The sequence below is a fragment of the Primulina eburnea genome, chromosome 7 (assembly GCF_022965805.1).
Source record: "Primulina eburnea isolate SZY01 chromosome 7, ASM2296580v1, whole genome shotgun sequence".
NCBI lineage: Eukaryota > Viridiplantae > Streptophyta > Magnoliopsida > Lamiales > Gesneriaceae > Primulina > Primulina eburnea.
This window is the reverse complement of record NC_133107.1, coordinates 12,567,675-12,584,355: the sequence shown is the minus strand read 5'-3', so window position 1 is coordinate 12,584,355 and position 16,681 is coordinate 12,567,675. Positions and strand designations below refer to the sequence as shown.

General features: G+C 37.9%; 1 protein-coding gene and 2 long non-coding RNA genes across 3 annotated transcripts; 2 read left to right on the top strand and 1 right to left on the bottom strand.

Annotated features, from left to right (window-relative positions):
- Positions 1 to 2,250: 2,250 nt before the first annotated feature.
- LOC140837248 (uncharacterized) lies at positions 2,251 to 6,212 on the bottom strand. Its single transcript, XR_012119251.1, has 3 exons — positions 6,171 to 6,212; positions 5,523 to 6,089; positions 2,251 to 5,442 (listed from the first exon to the last, which is right to left on the bottom strand). It is a non-coding gene; the product is annotated as an uncharacterized lncRNA (long non-coding RNA).
- A 1,179-nt stretch (positions 6,213 to 7,391) lies between these two features.
- Positions 7,392 to 8,628, top strand: LOC140837249 (uncharacterized). The gene is made up of 3 exons (XR_012119252.1): positions 7,392 to 7,530; positions 7,656 to 8,059; positions 8,414 to 8,628. It is a non-coding gene; the product is annotated as an uncharacterized lncRNA (long non-coding RNA).
- A 778-nt stretch (positions 8,629 to 9,406) lies between these two features.
- LOC140837247 (auxin efflux carrier component 7-like) lies at positions 9,407 to 13,821 on the top strand. The gene is made up of 6 exons (XM_073203339.1): positions 9,407 to 10,953; positions 11,060 to 11,345; positions 11,461 to 11,546; positions 12,219 to 12,376; positions 12,991 to 13,067; positions 13,150 to 13,821. Exons 1-6 carry the CDS (start codon positions 9,681 to 9,683, stop codon positions 13,214 to 13,216), a joined length of 1,947 nt encoding a protein of 648 aa, XP_073059440.1. The 5' UTR covers positions 9,407 to 9,680; the 3' UTR covers positions 13,217 to 13,821.
- The last annotated feature ends 2,860 nt before the right edge of the window (positions 13,822 to 16,681 follow it).

The following is a 16,681-nucleotide window of genomic DNA, read 5'->3' as shown; positions in this document are numbered from 1 at the left end:
ATTTTTGAATATTTTGAATGATATGTCTAAACTAACTGAGATATTTCTATTTATAGGGGAACATCAAGAAAGCTGAAGAGTCGTCCATAGTTCAGCAAGACCAATAACTTCTCGTACTCTTATAGACTGTTTCTTAACAAAAATTGTCGCAAAATAAACTGTTAAACTGCTAACTGCTTAGTTTTGTCAAACACCAAAAAGGAGGAAATTGTTGGAAACCAAATTCCGGAGTTTGACAAACTGAATAAACTAACTGAATTATGAAACAACTGAATATTTAACAACTGAAACCAGCTGAACAAATGAAGAAAACTGATCAGTTGGAAACCGATCAGTTAATATACTCAGCTGTATAAGTTTCAGTCAAAACATATCTCAACTGAATGCTTCTCGAGAAAGAACATTCCACCGACAAAAAGACATAGTAAACAACAAATGAATATGGAAAGCCGCACCTCAATCATTACAGCATAGAACAACGTACTTCGGCTACTGCAATTAAGACTCCGAATGACAATCAATGAAGAGAACATTGCCCAACAAATGATGAAGTGGCATTCAACGGATACTAGAATTCAAATGCATATCAAAGTTACCATTGAAAGAGAAGTATAAATATGACTGAAGAACAGCAGAAGAAAAGAGATACAATCACTCAATCTTAAGCTTGCTGTTACTCTGTCAAAATCTCAGCTCACTTTCATTTGAATTACTCGTAGCAAGCAAGGCTACAATCTGAGCTTATTAGCACTCTCCAAAAGCTGTTAGATTCAATTGTGCTAATATCAGATACGTACTGAGAATATTGAGCAGAACTAAGAGTTTCAGTTTTGGCAGTTGTAAGTCCAAACTGAAGTGGGACCGTACAAGTGTTGTACTTGATCAAAGTCTTTTAGTGAATATCATATCCTTGTGATAGAAGGGGTGACGTAGGAGTAATTAAATTCTCCGAACATCCAGAAACAACCCTTGCATATTTCTTTCAATTTCGTATTCTATCTTTCAGTCAGTTACTTTCCGCAACTACTCTAGTTTAACTGATTGTTATTGACCAACAAGATTCCGAGATTCAATTTGTCACTAAACTGAACTCAAATATCGTTAAAATTTTAAGATGTTTTAATAATCATTTTGACTCGGTTTAAGATTCAATTTTATTAATCAAATAGTTATCCATAAAATTGGATCTTAAAACAGGTCAAAATGATTATTAAAACAACTTAAAATTTTAACGATAAATATTGGACTATTAATTTATCCTTATTTAATCCACTCAACCAAACACACCCATAGTAAATTCACTTTGTATATAATTAAAGGAGAGTCGGTCATATTAAACACACACCAAATAAATTCTTTAACAACCGCATGGCTTAAATTTCTATATCTGAGCCATCAAGCCTAGCCACGTCTACATATATAGAGCCCATACGTGTTTAATTAAATTAACAACAACATCTGGAAAGTCCTCAACATTATGACCTTTCATATGCAGTCAAATCCTTACTTCAATTTTTTTTAAAAAAAATTCCTATATTCTTCCTCTCCGAAAATTTGTAACGGTGAACCCTTCTGTCAGCTAAAACCAGTCAAGTATTTTGATCAACTTGACATGTGGCCAAATCCACCACTATCAGCCTTGACAGAATGACTATATCTTTCTGTCAACCTCGAATAAACCCATCTATCCTCATCTCCCAAATCAAAATAATGCCAACAATTTACAAATTATATAATATATATGAATTTTATTAACAAAATAAGAACGAATATAAATTGATTATTAGCAAAATCTATTTTTCACCATCTCACTAATTAAATCCCCATAGCATTAGTTCGAAGAATGACTTACTTTCCTCAAATCTCAAAAAAATAACATTTCTTTCCTTTCGTTGACGTATCAGTACAAGATTGATTTAAAATACCATAAAATAATTGTACATAAGGATGGACTTCAAAGTTTATTTCAATGGGTGGTCCATAGGTCCTCAGCGTTACAAGCCATTTCATTTATCTCTTGTTTCAGTCCACTCTGTGCCGGAGAATTGAACATGTTTGTGCTAATTTTTGGTGGAATGAGAATAGTGGAGGAATACGTACACTTGACAAATTGGGATAATCTTTGAAATCCTAAAGGGGCGGGAGGCGTTGCGAGTTTCAGAAATTTAATAGCTTTCAACAAAGCGTTACTAGCTAAACAAGTGTGGAGAATTATTCAATTCCCAAAATCCTTTTATGTCCAGTGATGATATGGTAAAAAAATCTTATCATATCATTAATTATATTTTAGAGATATTACAAAATATTGCATTGATATGCACAAATCTAGTTGTCATATATCACAAAATTCTATACCATCTAAGACTCCACACCTATAAATAAAGGGCTCCTAAACCCTAATTAAGGTACGTTTTCATGTACAATTATTTACGTCAGTCTTATATTTTTCTCTCAAATAATATACTGACTTGAGCGTCGGAGTGGCTTCGCCTCCGGGCGGAGTCATCTCACCCTTTTTCTTTGATACACAGTTATATTTTTGGAGTGTTTTGATCCGGTTTATGGAAGAAATTGGTTCGTGATCATCGGTTCAAGGTATTTTTATGGATGCGCATTTTTTGAGCGCATCAATGGCGCCGTCTGTGGGAAAGAAATTTAATCCCGTGATTATACTCTCCACGGTTGACCTAATAATGGAGAAAGGAAGAAAATACCAAGGAGAAAGAGATTTGACATCCTCGCCGCCAATCCTCCAATGCTGTTCTTTTTTTGATCCCATACTAATCAACTACAGAACCTCCCATAAAATAACCCAAAACAAAAATCCCTATTGTTGAATCCGAGCAAAAAGCCACCTCTTTAGGATTTCGCTAAAATCTCATTGGCCGCCAAACTTAAATCCAACCACACCTCACCAAAGCCCAGGGCAAAGGCTGGCCACCAAGACTATTCTTGGCCTCTATTACAATCAAGTGTGCAACCAAACGGCTCACCGTCGCCACCCGCTTCATCAAATATCTTCCTTCGGTCATCTCTTCTCGCTTATGTTGGCCTTGCCAAAGCGCCCACCATGATTTTAACTCACTTGTTGCTCGACACTTGCGAGCCTTTGATAAAAAAAATTGTTGAGTCCCAACAACCCTATCAACACATTACATGAGTGTGACGTTGCACATCCACCAACAGTTCGATGAAGTCACTCTAAGGGGACCGATCCGTACCTTTGTTGAACAGGACATGCATTATTTTATCTAACAGTGCAGCTAATCTCAGTTGTTAATGGAGCAATCCCCGTGGATACAACTGATACATTGAATCTCAAAGAATCAAAAGTGATAAGAATATTCAACATTTTGGCGTTTTCCTTTAGAAAACTAGAGAGATTGCGGCTTGAAGGGCTTACGGTTTTTTGACGAATCTACCTTCACAATCGAGGAACAAAGATAAGTCTATATTCTCTTTACAATTTATCATACTACCATTGATTTTCAGCAACGTTCAATAACTTAAGCATCTCTGTTTTTGCATCTTGCATCTATCTCTCTTGGGAATCGTTTGTTGTATTTCCTTGTTCGGTCATGCTTATTGATGGATTATTGTATTGTTTGAGCGACCTCTGGTTCATATTCAATTGTCAACTTGGTTTGTTTGTCTTGGAATTGGGCTCGATTGTTCCCATGCTCTAGGCACCTTTGTTCCCACTTTTGCCACACTTTAAGTGTTTGATAAATTGCTTGAATTGGCATTTTCTTTGCCTACTCTACTGATTTGCTTACTGTTAGTTTCAGTTTAGCTTAGTCATGAGAAGAGAAAAAAAATTATGTCTCTCAACATTCATATCCTCACCACATGTTCCTCGGTTGAGCACCACCTCTGCTCCTTGTATCATCGTCTAGACTACCATAGCATGGAGTCATGACATGTATCGGAATCACCGTCCTAAGAAACATCGTGATATAGTTTTATTATTGCCTTAGACTTACTATTTTTATGTGCATTAAGTCAGTAAACTTAAATAAAATAAAATAAAAAACCAGTTGAATATTAGCACTTCGTTTGCTTTCACAAGTAAATTTGTTTGAGAATATTTTGTGGACCAGATCAAAGTGACTCCCATTGTTATATTCTTGTCTGTTGGCCTAAGGGGAGGGGATACATAGTTCTTCTTTGCATATTTATAATATTCAGAACATTTATTTATCAAACTAGATTTCTCACTTATTAAAATTCAAGGCTGCCTATGTTTCGGACCATTTTCTTGCCAATTCTTATGATATGTTATCATGAATTCATATTTTGATTTGATGTCACGACCCATGACAAATGGGGTCAATCCGGATAGTTGCTTATAGCTATGCTTGAACCACAAATTAAGATTATGTCTTGGCTAGGGGTCACTGTCTTGGTGGCTTCATTTTTTCGGCTACCAAATTATTTAAATTAGAGACAGGTGGTTTTTAGTTCTATAGCATTTTTTACACTAATGCATACTCTAAATCCTTATCATAAATTTATTTTGTGGAAATATTTAAAAGTAATTGCCTCAGCTCAAATCCTCACTGTATAGATCTAGCTAAATCTTTACACAAATTCAATAGTTGTATTACTTTATTCACCCAAACAGTACGACCTCATGAGTGATTTTGGATTATTCTGAGTGATTGATCTAACCTCAATATTAAAACATGCTGAAATCCTAGATTGGTTGTTTGGTTGAGCTTTGATAATTCCATATTTGCTAGATTTTGGGAGCAAATATCCTTAAGGTCTAGAATGACTTCACGACTATGTTTGGCGATTTTTAATATTGCTTCCACTCGAGACATCACCAGGTGGCTCTTATCTGTTATCCTGAATTAGTTATTCGAGGCCACATGAGCTCGAACCTCGCATTATTTCGTAAATTATTTGTCTGTCCCAAGCATAGCATGACATCTTGATGATATTTTATGTTGAACCTCACATACTCGAGATGGATTTCATTCGGTGTTTTACATTTTTATGTGAATAGTCGGAGACACATATGCTCAACCCTTACATTATTGCATCAAGTATATGTCATGTTTGATTTTATTAAAGTGACAATATTTTTCTCACTACGACAAAATAAGTTTTACAAAGCTTAGAATATTTTATTTGCATGATAAGTTTCATGTACTTGAGATTTTATTATCCGAACAAGGATTTTTTATAATAAATTTCTTATGTTGCATCATCTATTTCAAATATTTGAGATAATTATTTTTGGGTCTCTTCTGTCTCGTTTCTTGTGCTTCATTGCAGTGTCCTACAGCATGCTCGATGAACCGTGCCTGGGCTCAACTCATGTGATTTTCACTAGCAGACACCCTTGCTCGGCACCTCAGTAAGCCCGACCTTGCTCGGCACCTCAGTAAGTCCAACTCTGCTTGGCAATTACAGAAGCCCGACCTTGCTCGGCACCTCAGTAAGTCCAACTCTGCTTGGCAATTACAGAAGCCCGACCTTGCTCGGCACCCAGTAAGCCCGACCCCGCTCGGCACCTCAGTAAGCCCGACCTTGCTCGGCACCTCAGTAAGTCCAACTCTGCTTGGCAATTACAGAAGCCCGACCTTGCTCGGCACCTCAGTAAGCCCGACCTTGCTCGGCACCTCAGTAAGTCCAACTCTGCTTGGCAATTACAGAAGCCCGACCTTGCTCGGCACCTCAGTAAGCCCGACCTTGCTCGGCACCTCAGTAAGTCCAACTCTGCTTGGCAATTACAGAAGCCCGACCTTGCTCGGCACCTCAGTAAGCCCGACCTTGCACGGCACCTCAGTAAGCCCGACCTTGCTCGGCACCTCAGTAAGTCCAACTCTGCTTGGCAATTACAGAAGCCCGACCTTGCACGGCACCTCAGTAAGCCCGACCTTGCTCGGCACCTCAGTAAGTCCAACTCTGCTTGGCAATTACAGAAGCCCGACCTTGCACGGCACCTCAGTAAGTCCGACTTTGCTCGGCACCTCAGTAAGCCCGACTTTGCTCGGCACCTCAGTAAGCCCGACTTTGCTCGGCACCTCAGTAAGTCCAACTCTGCTTGGCAATTACATAAGCCCGACCTTGCTCGGCACCTCAATAATCCCGACTTTGCTCGGCACCTCAGTAAGCCCGACCTTGCTTGGCATCTCAGTAAGCCCGACCTTGCTCGGCACTTAGTAAATCCAACTCGGCTTGGAAAACATATAAGCTCGACCTCGCGCTCGACCGCAGTAATTTGATCTCATCTATAACTCTTTATTTGAGCTCGATTTTCAGCATGATCTCATCTATAACTCTTTATTTGAGCTCGGCTTTCAGCAGACTATTATCTATAGCTCTTTATTTGAGTTTTCAGCAGACTATTATCTATAGCTCTTTATTTGAGCTCGATTTTCAGCATGATCTCATCTATAACTCTTTATTTAAGCTCGATTTTGAGCAGATTATTATCTATAGCTCTTTATTTGAGCTCAGTATTAAGCAAGATATTATCTATAGCTCTTTATTTGAGCTCGGTTTTCAAGAGGATCTCATCTATAACTCTTTATTTGAGCTCGGTTTTTAGCAGACCTTGATCTATAGCTCTTTATTTGAGCTCGGTTTTCAGCAGACTATGATCTATAGCTCTTTATTTGAGCTCGATTTCAAGAGGATCTTATCTATAGCTCTTTATTTGAGCTCAGGTTTTAGCAGACCTTGATCTATAGCTCTTTATTTGAGCTCGATTTTCAGGAAGATCTTGTCTATAGCTCTTCATTTGAGCTTGATTTTCAACATGATCTTATTTAGTGCTCATCATTTTAGCTCGGTTATTAGCAGGATATTCTTTATGGCTCTTCATTTGAGCTCGACTTTCAGCAATCGATATATCTCGAACTTCTTATTTATGCTGATCTCGACATCTTGACCTGACTTCTTATTGAGGAATATAGCCACTCTTGGCTCTTTTGACTCTCTAGCGACTCGAAATGAAAATTCATTTGACTATCTATTCAATATCATATTACTACATTGGCCTCTTAATTTGGCTCATCTCAGAAAGCACACTCCACAACAAACGCTCAAAGGACATTATTTCAGGCAATTAGAATATTATCTTGAATACTCTAAAATATAATTTCATTCATATAAACGTTCCTCCATCATTTCACTCGTCGTCACTTTTTTATGGGGGGCACTATTGATGATATGGTAAAAAAATCTTATCATATCATTAATTATATTTTAGAGATATTACAAAATATTGCATTGATATGCACAAATCTAGTTGTCATATATCACAAAATTCTATACCATCTAAGACTCCACACCTATAAATAAAGGGCTCCTAGACCCTAATTAAGGTACGTTTTCATGTACAATTATTTACGTCAGTCTTATATTTTTCTCTCAAATAATATACTGACTTGAGCGTCGGAGTGGCTTCGCCTCCGGGCGGAGTCATCTCACCCTTTTTCTTTGATACACAGTTATATTTTTGGAGTGTTTTGATCCGGTTTATGGAAGAAATTGGTTCGTGATCATCGGTTCAAGGTATTTTTATGGATGCGCATTTTTTGAGCGCATCATCCAGAGTTCTCAAAAGTAGATATTTCAATCAAACACAAAGATATCTTGGATGTTGATTTTTGTTTCGCGTTCTTTGTTGTGGGGACGAGATCTTATGAATGAAAGGATATGTTGGAGAATCAGTAATAGGCAATCTGTTTCGTTCCATAACGATCCATGGATTCTGGACTTTCCAGCATTCAGAAGCAGCCTTAACTTGCTATCGAATCTTGATTTGAAAATGGCTTGGTACATTCAACACGATGGGGTGTGGAATGAACAAGAAGTGAGAAATGCTTTCCCTAATGACGAAGCTGAGGCGGATCTTAGCAGTTCTTTGAATCGGTGAGGTTGAGAGGATACAAGGCATTGGAAATAGAGCAAAGATGGTAAATATTCGGTTAAGGCAGGTTACTTTCTGGAGATTAACAGTGTAGCTCCTCCAACGTTTCAATCTACTCAATCGCGCCAAGCTTGGTGGAAAGTTTTCAGGAATCTTAATCTTACACTCAAGGTACGAATTATTTTATGGCATGCATATAGGAATTTTATCCCTTCGTCGATGAATTTGACATTAATATCTGATTCGAGGATATATAACAATGGAACAAACTTGGACTCCACCAACATAGAACCATTTGAGGTTAGATGTTGATGCAAGTCATGATGAATGATGATACTAGAAACAAGTTTAGTGTTGGGGCCATGATCAGAGACTCTTTTGGTTCAGTCAGGGGTGCATCGGCTTGTGTTATTAGACGTCCTAGATCAGTGAAAGACGCTGATTTATCTGCAATCAGACATGATATGAAGTTTTGCTTTAGACTTGGTTTTAATGATATTTATATTTTCTCATATTTGTTACAAGTTGTCGACCGAGGACTTGGGCCCAAATGGTGTTCCCAGGATGAATATTCAAACTCTTTTGGAATCAGCCGCCTTCATTATGTCCAACACACGAGGAGATCGGCGAACCGTGTGGCTCATCGACTGGTACGTGAAGCCTTTGTGATATCAGCAAATGTAGAATGATTTAATAGAGAGATTGCATCTTGGATCACAAATATTGTAAATCAAGACCTTATGTGGTATCATTCTATAAACTTTTCAATACTAGTTTCATATTATTATTATATGCATTTTTTTATTTGACCATTGTTCCTATTTTTGGATTGTTTTTCATTAATATTAAATCATTCTCACGAAAAATTGAAAATCTGGAAAAGACACGGAATTGCGGCAAATATTCATGACCAAACATAAATTTTAAAAAAAGAGACATCAATTTATTAATATAGGCATATGATCCTAATTAAGTGTAGGATCACATAAATATAGTCAAGTGGTTCAAAATTCAGTGTTTGAACGTTGTTATTTTTTTAACCGTGGATAATATTGTGCTCATTCGTTTATCTCAAAATCAAAATTCTGGAATTTAAGTTAAAATTTACAAGAGTGAGTCTCAAGTGAGACCGTCTCACGGATACTAATCTGTGAGACGGGTCAACCCTACCCATATTCACAATAAAAAGTAATATTATAAGTATAAAAAAATTATATTTTTACATTGATGACCCAAACAAGAGATCCGTCTCACAAATTCGATCTGTGAGACCTCACACAAATTTTTGTCAATTTACAATGTTAACTCGTAATACCAAATACTTGATCTGGACATATCGTCACGTCTCACACTTTTTACAACCACGCTCTATCAAGCCGGTTAATTGACTTGGTTTGCGATCCGGTTCAATCAGTTCTATCCAAGACATGCTTCACCACATATATAAATATACACCAACATACCCATCATCCTCAGTAACTTGCACTACCTTTAGATACCACATCTCCTCTCCTCTCTCTCTCTCTCTCTCTCTCTCTCTCTCTCTCTCTATAAGTACTTCGAGAGATTCACTCTACTGCTTCTGCAACAAGGACTACTCACTTCTGTTTTCCCTACAGAAAAAGAACACAAATTCCTTCAGTCAGTGGTGCTTATAAACGGGTTTCGCTTCCCCAATCTGCCCTTTTCCTCCTCTGAAAATCATCCACAATCGCGAGAACAAATTTGTGTGTGGGAAAGAAGTGCTCTTTATTCAAGAACTTTGGTCTATTTTTCTTTAAAACCAGAGAAAATGATCAGCTGGCACGATCTTTACGTTGTTCTGACCGCCATGGTCCCTCTCTACGTGGCCATGATCCTGGCCTACGGCTCCGTCCGGTGGTGGAAGATCTTCACGCCGGATCAGTGCTCCGGCATCAACCGATTCGTCGCCATTTTCGCCGTCCCGCTTCTCTCTTTCCACTTCATTTCCTCCAACAACATTTACACTATGAACTTCAAATTTATCGCTGCTGACTCTCTGCAGAAAGTCATTATGCTGGTGGTTCTTTGTTTGTGGGCGAATTTCACTAAAAATGGAAGCTTGGAGTGGTCTATCACCATCTTCTCTCTCTCCACTCTCCCTAACACGCTCGTGATGGGGATCCCGTTGCTGATTTCCATGTACGGGGAGTACTCCGGCGGCCTCATGGTGCAGGTTGTGGTGCTACAATGCATAATCTGGTACACTCTGCTGCTGTTTCTGTTCGAGTACCGCGGCGCGAAGATGCTGATAATGGAGCAGTTTCCAGAGACCGCAGCTTCCATTGTTTCCTTCAAGGTGGAATCCGATGTTGTCTCTTTGGATGGACAAGATTTTCTTGAAACGGATGCTGAAATCGGGAACGATGGGAAATTACATGTCACTGTGAGGAAATCGAATGCGTCGCGGCGTTCGCTCGGGCATGGTTCGTTCACGGGAGTGACCCCAAGGCCTTCGAATTTGACTGGAGCTGAGATTTATAGTCTTAGTTCTTCGAGAAATCCGACTCCGCGGGCTTCTAATTTTAACCACTCTGATTTTTACTCGATGATGGGATTTGGGGGGCGGCTGTCGAATTTCGGGAACTCTGATACGGGGAGATTGTCTAACTACAACATGGGTGATATGTACTCTGTTCAATCCTCCAGGGGCCCGACTCCGCGGCCGTCGAATTTCGAAGAAAACTGTGCTCCGGGGGGTTTAGTTAGTTCCCCCAGATTCGGGCACTATGGGGGGAAGAGTGTTCCGAGTTCTTATCCTGCTCCGAATCCGGAGATTTCCTCCACCGTGCCGAAAACCGGGAAAACCCATCAGTCCCAGCTCCCGCAACAGGGGAATAAACCCGGCCACGACGCGAAAGAGCTTCACATGTTTGTGTGGAGCTCAAGCGCTTCCCCGGTGTCGGAAGGCCGTGGAGGAGGTGGCTTGCACGTCTTCGGAGGGCATGATTTTGGCGCTTCCGAGCAGTCCGGGAGATCCGAACATGGTGCCAAGGAAATCAAGTTGTTGGTCTCCGATAACCCTCAGAATGGGGAGGCTAAAGGTGATTACTCCATAGTTAAACCCATTGTTGTGAATTGATTTGTTTTCTTAATTCTGTCATACCAAGGTGTTTGTTTATTTGCTTTCCTGGGATATTTATACTGTAGGTGTTTCTCAAACCGGCCACTTTGGCGGGGAAGACTTCAGCTTCAACGGCGGAGGCAGAGACCACGGCATTGACGACAGAGATAAAGACGGTCCCCCAGGGCTTTCAAAACTCGGGGCTAGCTCCACCACCGAGCTCGACCCGAGAACCGCAGGAGGCGTGAAATCCCTTCCCCCGGCGAGTGTCATGACTCGCCTAATCTTGATCATGGTTTGGCGTAAACTTATCCGCAACCCCAACACTTATTCCAGCCTAATTGGTCTCATCTGGTCTCTAGTCTCGTTCAGGTAAGTCAGCGAATCTAGAATTCGATCACGAGGGGTTTAATATTCAAATTTGATACATGAAACTTTCAAGACCCGTGATTGGTTAATGAAAACGAGGATGTTTTTTTAATCACAGGTGGGGTGTGGAAATGCCTAAAATTGTAGCACAGTCTATCTCTATACTCTCTGATGCTGGCCTTGGAATGGCTATGTTTAGCTTAGGTAAGGATCCTATATGCACACTTTCTTGAACTTGTTTACTTGTATTTGCTTGCACATTTAAAAAAATAACCGTGGCCACATTTATTTTTACAATTGAACCTCTTTTTTAAAAAAAATTCATGTTTAACCAAGGTTACTTATCTCAATTATCCGTATGTTAAACGCTACTTATTATAGGTACACTTTTCTTCAAATTTCTTTCTTTGATTGTTGACAACTTCCCCTGTATGCTTTGGTACTCTTTGTTCTTTTAACACACGCACCCGTATGTTTCGAATTTATGACTTGGATTCTGATTGATTTGGCCTCGCATTCTTGGATGGTGGCACAATGATTTAGCTCTCTTTTTAGTGCTAAAATTTTGGCCACTCATCTTTCTCACACACCACAAATGTTATCCACAAGTGTTATTCAAGAATTTATTGCTTTGCAATGAACCACCCGACATATGGGACCGACGATAATGGGCACCTTTACCCAGTCGGGGCATTAGCTAGCACCCTGGGTGGGTCTAGTACAGCGAGCATATATAATATTAATATTGTTTTTCGAAATGATCCGTTGGTGCCTGTCTACTGATCAATTTTTCGTGATTATTAGCGTGTACCGACTAATTATGTCGTGATTAGTGGGAGTGTTTGATGGAGGTGGAAATTTTCCGTGTTTCGACAGGTTTGTTTATGGCCCTCCAACCGAAGCTGATCGCATGCGGGAACACGGTGGCGTCCTTCGCCATGGCGGTCAGATTCCTCACCGGCCCGGCAGTAATGGCGGTGGCCTCCATAGTGGTTGGTCTTCGTGGTACCCTCCTTCACGTCGCAATCGTGCAGGTGACTTTTGCTTTCTCATTAAACGTCTGCATTAAAAAATAAGGGTCCATAGGAACACACATGCACAATATTATAATGACATAATTAGCAAATTTAGAGTTTATAGTGTTTATTTTCAAAAATATTAATATGGACTATTAATTTTTTATCTGACATAAAAAAACAAAGAATCACAGAAACAATTTTATTGAATGGAGCCTTATTTTATAATATTTTTTTGCTTACAGTTTGTCGATTTAGTCGACTCAATTTCGATATAATATAAAAATACCAATCCCGTGTGATTAAAAAAAAAAATTCTCGGTTAACGAAGAGTTGGTCTCTATCCAACATGTGAAAGATTCAGAGGGTTCAAATTTCGCGAACCATGTGATCTCGGGACCATGCACAACTTGTAGGAAAAAAAGACAAAATGTTGGGCAAATTTAAAATAATGACGGAACTGTATACTAACATTAAAGTATAATTTTTATTATTTTACAATTTCCATGTTTTATTTTTTTCCTATTTAATATTTAAATATATATATATAGACGACATAATTATTGTAATCAAAGCCGTTTCATCTGCTGAAGACTGTGTGATGTTTTCTGACATTTATGCTTATCCAATAGGCTGCACTCCCACAAGGGATTGTTCCATTTGTGTTTGCCAAAGAATACAATGTCCATCCAGCTATACTTAGCACTATGTGAGTACATTTCCAACAACTTTTTTAGATTTAATTTAGTTCTAGGGTGCTAGTATTTATTTATTTACGTTTACGATTTCAGGGTTATTTTCGGAATGTTGATCGCGTTACCGATCACTTTGGTCTATTACATACTGCTCGGATTGTAAAGCTCTCGAGACATGGTTCGAAGAGTGGCAATCTGCGCCAAAATAAACCCTACTTTAGTGGCTGACATTGGAATCGAAGGAAAGAACTCAATTCAGTAAATCTCCGCTTCTTCCATAGACAAATCGGGCTACGTCGTGTTCGGATCAAGGTATCTGAAATAATGGTTTCCAAGACCATTGTTTCAGATCTTTTTGACAAGTTATGCTTTAGTAGTAATGATAGATTAAAAAGCACCCGTGTTGTTTGAATATAAGTTTGAAATCTATTTTCGAGTTGAAACATTTCGTGCAAATCAAAACCATCCATCCTAATGCAACCGATGATTATCCGTGGAGGAAATTTATGTGTACTAGTTTAGCACAAGGGGGAGACAAGGACGAGGAAGACATGGAAGGATAAAATATTATTATCAAAAAGGCAAATTTTCCCACAATCATTCCTCGAGTGAACAATTTTGCTTTATATTTTTCGTCACTTTCTTTGGCCTTGTGTTGGTTTTATTAATTAGACGTTGGTTAATGTAATTTTGTGTCGTTTGTCGTTTTACTTGACATTGTAAATTACTTTTGGATGTTATCGATAAAAGGGTTTGGTGGTTAAATCATATTTTATTCCTCTTTTAGATCGTGAAAATGATTCTCTCTCTTGAGATGAGTGAGCTATGTGGCTCCAATTTTATAATAGTGAAAGTGACTTTAAAATATTTTCTTCTGTACAAGAATAAATGACGTTAAATAAAGTACTCTACATCTTTATAAGCCAACGGAGGCTAATTTTGGTGGTACATGCAACCTTTGTAAATGGAAAAAAAATAAATAAACAAGGAAAAAGAAAATCAGTTCTTTATTATCTTGAAATGGAACTCGCTTCGAATTCGAGGGCTTTAAATTTTGGATAATTTTATGCGTAAAAGTCTGTATATTATAAAAAAAAATTACGCATCGAATAGAGTGTTTTTTGGCTATAAAATTAGAAATCAATGAGATTTTAGCTTACTAATTTCTGAGAAGGGGTATTGGAACAATTCATCCCAACACTTATCCCCGAACTATTTAGGTAGGGAGTGTTTGGTTTGGTGGATAAGGTGAGTTTATTTTTTTTAAACCTACCTTATCCCTCGTTTGGTACGCGTGATTATTTAACCAAATCAATACCTCCTATGAATGATTAGGTTATATTAGGTGGGTTAAAATAATACCTCCTCACCTCCTAGGATTATTTATCCAACTCTTAATCCTTCCTATTTTCCAATTTTACCCTTCTCCTATATCCAAACTCATTACCACTTCCCGCCGCCACCAACCACCGACCGCCACCGCTGCCCACAGCCTGCCCACCGCCGTCGGCACCGACCGCCACCGCCGCCACCACCGACCGCCGCCGTCCATCGCCGTCGTCGGACTGCCGTCGTCGCCGTCGCTGTGGTAGACGAAGAAAAAAAGAAGAAAGGGCAATTTTGTCTTTTCATCAAAAAATTCAAAATTATCCTACACTTAAAAATCATAACAAACATAACATCATATATTACATTCCTACAACAATTATTTTCTTTATCATTACTTATTAATCATTAGTTTATTTTATCTTCCAAACCAAACACAGTTAATGTTTGAAATTAAGTAATTATATTCTCAAATTCCACTTATAATGCACTAACCATTGCTCACAATCCCACTAACCAAAAAGCTTTTTTACTTAAAGTTTTGTAAGTCTAATGGCAATCATGTTGGTACCTTTTTCATGCATGCGTTTGTGTGTGTCAAAATATCAATGTATATTTAAAACATTAAATACATATTTAATTTATCATGTCACTTCTCTTTGGATATAATAATATATATAACTATTTAATTATATAATATGCTTCTTGTTCTATGATTTAATATATTAGATTTTGATTTTTTTTTAAATATTAACATATCATACGCATTATATTTATAAAAAAGGAAAAGGTTCAAGTAGATAATTAAAGAGAATTGGACGGGGACCTAGGTGTCTTTGAAAGCACAATAACTTTTCATTTAGCTTTGGTCGATGTTTAAATTTTTTCCAAAAAAAGAACTTGATTGTTAGGAAAGATGGATTAGAGTTTGGTGCAAAATAAAAAAATTAATAATGAAAAGATATAAATAACAGTGAGTCCAAAGGGCTTTTGAGTCGTATTTTATTGACCAATGGTCCTATTTTATGAGTTGTCACTCGTGCTAGGGTGGTGGTGATGGTTCAACAACACCAATCCTTTTATGCTTTACTATGCACACTTATCAATAGTTCGTATAAATAATTCACAATTATGGTTGTTGAAAGAATCGATCGAGGTCGATTCCTGACGGACACGATTGGTAAGAATCTGGATATGTAAGATCTTGAGTTCAACTTTTGTATACAGGAATCGTGTATTTGTAAAGTTCTTTGTACTAGTATGATTCCATTCAATTTTGAATTTGGATCCAATACGATTTCAAGAATCAGGGATACACACTAAAAACATCGATGAGTCATGCAATATTATATTGTTAGAGTAAGTAGTGTTAGCAATACAAACTTGTGGCTTTGAACTTTAATTGACTCTTATTATTTAACTCTTACATAAAAACAATCTTTATTTTAATAGTATTTTACGATTTTATCCAATTATGATATTTACTTTATATGTATGCTCATGCAAGTTGTATAGATAAATGCCTGAATATACTATAAGTACCAAGATGACGTAAGATCATGGAATTTATTAGAAAGCGTACCGTATTTTCTAAACAAATTCCTAGTCCATTCAGCTACCTAAAATAAAGATAAAAGTTGCTTGAGCTTGAAACTAACATCTGTGATCTAAGCGACATGTTTTTATATGTAATGGCATGGAAATTCCATTCATACATATGAGTGATAATTTGATAATGCACTGAACAACCTTCTCTCGTACTGTCCAAGTGATCATCACTTATCGAGTGTAACAGTCTACGATTGTGGTTGTACAACATTAATCCTTTGACTCCAGACAACATAGAGGCTCTACGTACTAGCATGCATTTTGATCCGTTTACCGACTCCATTGAGGGTCATCAGTTGAAAAGGTTGGATGTAGTTTCGAAATAGATATGAGCCAATGCATTGTAGTGGATATAACGCTCGCCTACTGGTAAAGATATCATACGTGATTTGATGAGTTAATCAAGAAGTCTCTGGCCAACTGCAAGGATTTAGAGAAAGATTTTTTCCTAGTTGCTGTTGCGCTTTTTCCTACCGCAAGTATACGGTATCAAGTTTTAGTACTGGTTAGAGTTCAGATATCGATCCCACGAGGAGTGTGCGTAAAATTGTATATCAATTCTTGTAATTAAAATAGTCTCAACTTTATTTAGAGAGATTGAATAAACGGTCGGTTTGGTTGAATGAATTAACTGAAAACAATGAATTAAGTAAGTCACCGAATTGAGAGATAATAATGAGAGAAAATATCTAGA